The sequence below is a fragment of the Anneissia japonica genome, unplaced genomic scaffold, assembly GCF_011630105.1.
Source record: "Anneissia japonica isolate Jap-2015-1 unplaced genomic scaffold, ASM1163010v1 scaffold8236_len642391_cov169, whole genome shotgun sequence".
NCBI lineage: Eukaryota > Metazoa > Echinodermata > Crinoidea > Comatulida > Comatulidae > Anneissia > Anneissia japonica.
The window spans coordinates 478,004-487,450 of record NW_022757925.1 but is presented as its reverse complement, the minus strand read 5'-3'; the positions used below and the strand labels follow the sequence as shown (position 1 = coordinate 487,450).

General features: G+C 33.6%; 1 protein-coding gene across 1 annotated transcript in view; it reads left to right on the top strand.

The window, feature by feature from the left end:
• Positions 1-2,355: 2,355 nt before the first annotated feature.
• Positions 2,356-9,447, top strand: part of LOC117124938 (sodium- and chloride-dependent neutral and basic amino acid transporter B(0+)-like) — a gene marked incomplete in the record, with an annotated part of 14,160 nt that continues 7,068 nt past the window's right edge. The window contains 4 exon segments of the mRNA XM_033271276.1: positions 2,356-2,567; positions 6,804-6,948; positions 7,624-7,755; positions 8,906-9,248. Of these exon segments, the coding sequence (XP_033127167.1) occupies positions 2,556-2,567; positions 6,804-6,948; positions 7,624-7,755; positions 8,906-9,248 (632 nt within the window).

The following is a 9,447-nucleotide window of genomic DNA, read 5'->3' as shown; positions in this document are numbered from 1 at the left end:
TCGGACCCCCCGCCCCATCGGCAAATCCTGGCGCCACCACTGAATAAACCACCCCCCACCCCGCGTTTAATTTCCCCGAGTAATGACCCCATAAATGACTGTAAACAAATCCAATTGAAGCAACATTATTGGCAACACGCCAGTAAAATCATTATTCTCTAACTGGGAGATCAGTCTTTATTATCAAGGGTAGTTCTACATTACAGCGAAATTAAGGGGCGTTTATTTTAGCATATCCATTTTGCATACGCTCCCTTGAATACTGTAAACGCCCCTCGACAACCTTTTTTAACAATAAACGCCCTGGGGTGTTTATTCGAATAAATACAGTAATAATATCAACCTGAAGAAATAAACCCCTAATCACGACCTCTCTTCATGTTGTTAACAATATTTAAGATTCCCTTTTTAAATTTACACGACCCAATCTTAAATATTTATTTTTGCCTATCGGCATCATGCCGTAAAATTGTCTACACCTTTCGCATCCTTAATTCAAATTCATATTTTTGGCCGCAAATATTATTCGTTGGAGAACCGTAGTTTACCACATGGCCCGGGGTACAACACTGAAGAGACACTTTTTTTTTTTCTAATAAAGATGAATGATTATGTACACCATAACACCAAATCACAAACACAGAGCAAAAAAAGAGAGAAAATGTACTAAAATTAAAGAAAAAATAATTTAAATTTGTTTCCATAAAAAATAATAGTGGGTTAATACCATATTTCTATAAAAACATGCCTAAACATAATAGACATTACTATCAGGGGCGGATCCAGAAAGGTCCAAAAGGGGGGGCCGGAAGGGGGCCGAAAGTTGGGCCGATTGAGACAACACTGTCGTAGGGGGTCCGGGGGCATGCCCCCGCGAAATTTTTGTGTTCTAGACGCCCGAACATAACATTTGAGGCATTCTTGGCCATCATTTTTTCCTTTTTCTCTCTTTTTTTTCTTTTTCTTTTTCTTTTTTTACCTCCCAAAAGGGGGACCGGGGCCGGGCCGGCCCCCCCCCTAAATCCTCCCCTGCCCTGGTAACCCTATGATCTGTCTCTTATACACATCTAGATGTGTATAAGAGACAGGGCATTCCCTCAGCCAACGGCCCCTAATGAACATGAAGGTACTACCTTTTAAGCATACAACATTAATAGGATGCGTGTAGAAGACACACTGCCACGTAAATCCAAAGACTTCCATCATATTTTTTTAAACAAAAAAACAAAAACAAAAAAACAAAAAAACAACAAAAACAAAACAAATAAAAAAAAAAAACCGCGAACAAGTTACATGTATAATTATTTCAATAATTAATATTCCTATTATTTTATTCCGTGAGTTTCTACAATTAAAACGTCTGTAAACTATAGACTTTTTTTGACCATTAATTCATTAAAATTTGAAAAAAAAAAATGAAATCCTAAATACTAAGAGTTTTTAATTTGTTTTCGTTGTTTGTAGGCCTATGTGGCAGTCGCATGAAAACATGCTCTCGTCTGGGGAATCTGCTATCCTGTCTCTTATACACATCTAGATGTGTATAAGAGACAGGAGCTGTGGTCACTTCTTTAAATATCTATTGGCCTACAGATGTGTATAAGAGACAGCCCTTGAATACTGTAAACGCCCCTCGACAACCTTTTTTAACAATAAACGCCCTGGGGTGTTTATTCGAATAAATACAGTAATAATATCAACCTGAAGAAATAAACCCCTAATCACGACCTCTCTTCATGTTGTTAACAATATTTAAAATTCCCTTTTTAAATTTACACGACCGAATCTTAAATATTTATTTTTGCCTATCGGCATCATGCCGTAAAATTGTCTACACCTTTCGCATCCTTAATTCAAATTCATATTTTTGGCCGCAAATATTATTCGTTGGAGAACCGTAGGTTTCCACATGGCCCGGGGTACAACACTGAAGAGACACTTTTTTTTCTAATAAAGATGAATGATTATGTACACCATAACACCAAATCACAAACACAGAGCAAAAAAAGAGAGAAAATGTGCTAAAATTAAAGAAAAAATAATTTAAATTTGTTTCCATAAAAAATAATAGTGGGTTAATACCATAGTTCTATAAAAACATGCCTAAACATATAGACATTACTATTAGGCCTACAATATAATACGGTACAGTCGGAAAATGTATTTAAAAGATGCGCAGTAGTGAAGTGTATGAAAAAAAAAATTTGAAGTAATGGAACTATATAATATTTATAGTGTTTAAATAAACGTAAAAAAATGTTAATATAGACGATGAGTCAGCTTCGGCGTCAACAATAGGCTGTGATCGAAGCAGCTGATCTGCATAACAACAGACTCCTTGTGTGTATTCCAAACGTTAGCTTCAGACTGGTTTATGCATGCGCTATTGACCATCAGAGTTTCAAATAGTGGAAGAAGACATTGGTTTGGAATCGATATTTTTTGGAGGATTCCTTAGCAATTTAACGTCGACAAATGCCAGTGTTGTTACGTTTATCATTGTCTATTTCGTTTTACTGAAGTTTTTGTGAATCAAGAAAGATAAAGACTTAAACATGTCATCTGCGGTAAGAATGATTCCTCCGTTTTTCAGTGTTGTACTTTCATTCGTCGTGGTTCTGGGCTAAGTGCGTTGGCTGTCTGGTTGAGACATTTGCGGATGAGGATTCGAACGGTTTACTTCATAGAAATTCGGATCCAGGCATTCAAAGTAGAGGTGGTCCAGGGATTTTACAGATAAGGATCCATACCATCTCAGCCCCATGCAGTGGTGGCGCCAGGACCTGCCAGACGGAGGTGATAAAGGCCCCGACGAGGGGGGGGGGGCGCTAGTGCAGCGAATCGAGTCTCACTTGGGTAGGGGCCGGGGGCCCCTAGAAGCCACGGATATTTGATGAATTATGGCGAATGTTTATTACTTAATGGATAGGCATCGAGTTACTATAATATGACTTCATGTAGGCTATGCTTTCTAATGTTGAAATCAGCTTCTAAAACCAAAAATTTTGAATAAAACAAGAAACAAAGAGTATGCAATGTAACCATTTAATTAAGTGAAATTCTATATTTTAGAAATTTTGCATGAAATCTGGTCGAGGTTGCTTCACCTATCACGATGTATTCCAACCATAATGAGGCTATCTAAATGAGCATTTGTCATAACAGAATGCAAATTATTTTTAATTAGTCTCATTGAATTATTATTATTATTATTAATAATGATAATATTATTGTTATTGTTGTTGTGATGAAAAGTTAACAAAAACAATATGGTGGCTAAACGAATATTACATGTAAATATTTTTTTTTATTTGTTTGTTCCCCGACAAAACTTATCGGCTTCCCCGACTATAGCCCCCCCTCTGGCACCACCACAGGCACCGTGTCATAGTAGGGAGGAAGTGGGTGATGGAGTATTACATTTTAATGGCTGGAAATGGTACTCTTTAAGATTTATAATGTGATGTTCTTTTTCATTTTAACCATTATACAGTAGGCCTATTTTTGTTAAGTAGGGAGTGGGCTGTGTTCCCTATAAAAAGTGAAGGGAATGAAGCTTCAATCCCAGTCAAGATTTTTATTATTACTGTAGGTAGTGCCTTGCTGAGTGAAAATACCAATGAAATTTTCATTTAACTAAAATTAATAATAGGCTATAGAATAAACATTTATAATAGCGCCAGTATCTGCCATATATGACACTCCTGGTGTTTTTGCAAATAATCACTATTGGGCCAGGTGACATCAACACTTATGACAGTAACAAATATTATGGATCCTCATTTTCCCATTATTGTATATGGCAGTGAAACATTTTTCACAAAGGTTGGCTAAAGATCTCGCTTTTGCCTATAGGCTTATGTTTAATGTCAGCAAATCCAAGAAAGTGGGCTTTATAAACCTCACAAGAAACAGTACACAGTGGAAAGTACAGAAACATTACAATGAAAAAGATTCATAGGGCCTGAAGTTATAAAATACAGTAGAAAGAGCTGTGGTCACTTCTTTAAATATCTATTGGCCTACTGGATATTGTTCAATTTTACTCAATATCCCATTGTTTTTTATTACAGTACTGTATGTCAAATAACATGTGTGTTGAGTAAAATTGTCAATAAAAATGGATGACAATTTTATGCAATACCTATTGTCATTAACATACAGTATTCAAAACAAAATTTTGTTGATGATGATATTGAGCAAAATCAAGGTTTGATAATAATATTAATAACATCAGCAGTCTCGCCAGTCAACTTGAGTGACTGTTTTCTATTGAGATTGAAAGTGTGAAATTCTTTTCTAATCAATCAAAATGTGATTAACCTATTGATTTTGATATATCCAGTCCGAGGTGTAAAATTAAACCCTGAGACAGCCACAGTTTTATATAGTTGAACAAGTACAGTATGCTTAATTTTGTTTGAATAAACAGATTGTAATTAGTTTTAATTGGCAATTAATGATACTGTTTACACCCAAAAAAAGTATGCATGCTTGTTTTACTCAATGGAAATTGTTCAAAATTAACTGTGAAAACCAAGGATGTTTTATCAAAATTAAATTTAAATCAATTTAACTGTTTATCTACAAACTTGTATTTTGCAACACAACATTTCCTACTTTAGCTTTTAGATTAATTACACATTTTACCATTGTTTCCATGGAGATTAATAGTCTCCGGCTTAGAACTTAGAAAGAAAAATTTAATTGTGGAAGGTCAGTCATTACTCTAAAGTAATTATTTATACAATATTTTCTTGAATATGAGAATTTTAACAGAAATCATTAATATACTGTAATAGAAATAATGTTTTATATCACCACATAATTATTTCATATAGTGCTATAGATAATGATTAATAATTTTAAAGTAATAATTTAAATGATAATAATAACAATAAAAATACTACAATACTATAATAATGATAATAATAATAATAATAATAATAATAATAATTATAATAATTATAATAATTATAATAATAATAATAATAATAATAATAATAATAATAATAATAATAATAATAATAATAATAATAATGGTATGATTATTATAATATAATAATAAGAGTATATAAGTCTGATTCAAAGCTAAACCAAACAGTTAGGCCTATAAATCTACTGTACCACCAAACCTGTGCCTAACATACAGTTAATTAATGAATTCATCACAATGCCATGTTTATTTTTATGTTATATTGAGTGACTACTTTTCATGTTTGTGTTTGTGCCTGGTATACTATTTAATATCAGAGAAAATATAAATTATTCCAGCACATCACAAAGGTGAATATTCTTCTGATGACAGGTAATAATAATGTTTGAATTCATTTTTTCTTCATTTTATTTTCTCATTCTTTGTTTTCATTTTTGTTTCATGTGCAATGATACACTAGGTCTATATATATTATTACATCCTCGCAGAAGCTAAAACATGCAAAAAATCCTACACTTGAGGGATAGAGGTGCGCGAAAAATGAGAATGTAGAACTAACTCCCTCAATTAAAACTTATGGTCATTTTTGGTATGTTAGCCCACTTATAGTGGAACTAATTTGCACCCCACCCCCTCAGTTTACTGTATGACACTAATAAACATCCTCATACTTTAAACATTGAGTATCTGTTAGTAATAGTGGCCGTGCCAAGCTATAGACATGACCAATGTTTTTGTGAGCAAAACTAAAGAGTTGATCCCAGATTTTTTAGATTTGAGGCCAATCAAGATTGGGCAACAGTGGTTTTTCTTGACTGAGATCCTCCTGGATAGGAAATGCATAAATTACAACATCAGAATATTGACCTAATTTCTCAAGATGCTATTCTTAATAATATATAGACTCAACTAAAGTTTGCTGGACACATCATTTTAAATTGTGTTTCATTGCTACCATGCTTTAATACCAACACATACAATTATTTTTTCATGCATTTTCACACACAAAATCCCACAAGCCTTTAGGTCTCCTTTTCCCTAGTCTTTGTTACCCACTGGAGCATTCAAACCTGCTGTACATTCAGTATTGGCTCACATTGTGTTGTATACAATAGACAGAAAGCATCAAAAGGAAGTAAAATCAGCCCATATACATAAACTACCCACTGGTATTCAAACCTTGTCCGCTGTTAAACCTGACTGACCTACAAGGAGACTATAAAGGTCGTGATTAGTATTTCACTACATATTTACCAAAGTGAATGTACACAGACCAAAAATTAGTTTTAGAATTTACAGGCCACTGTGATGGTTGTTTTTCATATTGAACACATGCTAATTACATGGATGCGCCTTAAAAAAAGCATAATATTGCAGCAAAAGTTGCAAAATTTTTCCAATCACGTGTCCTGTGCAGGTAGTATTTTGTCTTGTGTGAAGGTAAAATTAAGGGCTACACTGATAGGAAATAAACATTGATTTAAATATTCCTGGGGTTTTTTGTGGTGGGGGGAGGTGGGTGTAAACATTTTTGTTTATATGCAAGAATGGTTCTTGGGTGTAAGACTGTTTTATTTTAAAATAGAATATTTGAAATACTTTACATCTGCACAAACAAACATGTTATCATACCACAAGAAACTATAGATGGAATATATTGATTCAATATTGTAGTGCATAGGCAAGGACGCACCTCTTCCCATCGCAGCAAATTAGTTCCACTTGTTAAAATACTAAAAATGTCCATTAAGTTAGGAATAGGGTTTTAGTTCTGATTCTGTTCTTTTCCCAAACTCGAAATTATAGTTATACAGTAGTTGCACTTTATGCTCAAAAATGTTAATTTTGTTAATGTTTTCATTACTAGAAAGCAGAGCTTGTGTCTGGAGATGAGAACACTCAACGAGGAAACTGGTCTAACAAGATGGACTTCTTGTTGTCTTGTCTTGGTTATGCAGTGGGCTTAGGAAATGTTTGGCGATTTCCTTACTTGTGTTACAGAAATGGGGGCGGTAAGAAAAGAAGTGAATTTATATATGAATCAAATCAAAAGTATATCTTTCCTTCTGAAACATAAGAATTTCATCTGGATTCATAAGGTATTTAATTGAAGTTATCACTTAATAAACCAAATTAAGTAGACTTGCTTGCTTTGTTTCAGCTACAGTTTCATAACCTTGATCATACGAATGTAATGTTGTCATTATGGAGTTAAAAGCTGATAACACAAAGATAGATGGTGCTACTCACCGAGGTATTATGGATGGCGACACAACAACATTACGTCATTCGCATGATCAAGGCTACTGAAACCGTAGCTGAAACATAGCAAGTCAGCTATTAATTTTGGTTTATCAAGTGATAACTTCAATTAAATAAAAAGAATTATCCTTTTTAAAAGCAATATAGTAATAACTTACAAGAAAAGGATAAACAACCTAAATTAAGCAATTATTGGGGAATGTAACAAAAGGGTGAAGGATCAAATAAGCCTTAACTGGTTGTCTGATTGATACTCTAAAATCAGATCATATTATAATTATGTCATTAATATAATAAAAATAATAATGACAAAAAGCCTAACATTAACAGTAATAACACATTCTGTCAAATTCTTGCACTGTATATGCAGGTCTGTCTGCTATCTAATGTACATTACTTTTGTAATTGCATTGTTTTTATTCTAGGTGCCTTTCTTATACCTTACCTGATTATGTTGGCTTTTGCTGGACTTCCGCTGTTCTTCTTGGAGGTTAGCTTTGGTCAGTATTGCAGCCAAGGACCAATCACAGCGTGGAGAGCGTGTCCTGCCTTCCGAGGTATGTACAGTAGTCTTAATGTTGGAAAAGCTAAGTGGTTAAGATGCTTGCCTAACCCCAGGAATTCCTGTCACAGCAGGCCTTTCTATCACAACCAAAAACAATTCCACTCCCTAAGCCTCATAAAGACACTTAGTTTATAAAGCATCATTCTCATCCTGTAAGTAGCGAGTGTACTTGCTATCAGATGTGAAGGAAATTTTTTAGAAATGTCCACTCTTCTCCTGTCAATCAAATTAAAAATATGTTTTCTATAGGAATTCATCAAATGTGCATGATATCCATTACATTTCATTTTTAAACTGTTGTGGAATTTTGATTTTACATACAGAGCAGGACCAGAGAGTCTACAATGGTTGGATTAGTTTGTTTTTATGAATTATTTCCTTTTAGGCCTACAGTAGGCCTATTGGGCTTTAATTAAGCAGATCAGATTATAACAATAATATTATCATAATTATGGTAATTATTATTAATGTTGTTGTTGATCAGTCAATAAATGAAATGAATTTAGTGAATAGTGTAATAAAATATAATAAAGCATTAATGTAAATAGGTCTACAGTAAACCTGTTGATTACTTTCTTGTGTTTTTTTTTTGTGCAAATTCATCTTTCAGAATTTTCTACTCATATTATAAATAATTGTTATAAAACTCAAACTAATACTATTTAATACCAACACAATTATATTCCCTGAAAGTGAAAGTTAACAGGAAGAGGGTATGCATTCAACTTGGCTTCTGACCTTATAAAAGATCAGAATATGAATGTATTCTGTACGATAACATGTCAGGTAGGCCAAAAACATCACTTCATCTGAGACTGTAATGTACAGTATCCCAATAATGTACCTATTCAAATCATATAGGTTCCTCTACCTAAACAGTGGATGTTGCTGCTGTTGTATTATTATGCTAGTACTGTACCTGCCTAAGTATTGGCTATACAGATGTAGCTACTGTTTTAAACTGCTTCAAAATTTTACAGCCATTACATTGATTTTAACAATTTTTCAGAGATATTGTAACCTATCAAATTGTATCATCGTTTATTGCCGCTAAACATCAAAAAAACACTCCGTCAGGTGTTGTAATAATTAATGGACTGTATTATAACCACTATTTTCTTATTGCTTTATATTTGAAATAGGTGTTGGATATGGCATGATGGTGGTTTCGTCATATGTAGCAATTTACTACAATGTGATCATCATGTATGCGATATATTACCTGTTTTCATCTTTCACGTCCACTCTCCCATGGATTGGGTGCAACCATTCTTGGAACACGCCAATGTGTAGTGAAAAATACACTGACTGTATTGCAGGCAAAGGCATCATCGCCTTGAATGCTAGCTGTATACAGCTTGATAACATGACCGCTACAGACTTGGAATTTTATAACATTACACCAACCTTTGAGACTTACGATTTAAGTATTTACAGGGATCCATTTGAAGGCATGAGAAAACGTGCTACTGAGGAATTTTGGAAGTAAGTTGGTCACCATTTTCATTTTTCATTTGTATTATAAAAGGGTGACTTGCTAATCAATTCTAATATGGAATTGAATTTTTCATGGAAGAAACGAATACAACATAGGAGCTTTTTGAACTTCTTTCAATTTTGTAGCTCATGACAGACAGCGTAATATATAATTTAATATTTAATGTATGAATATAAAGGTGATGAT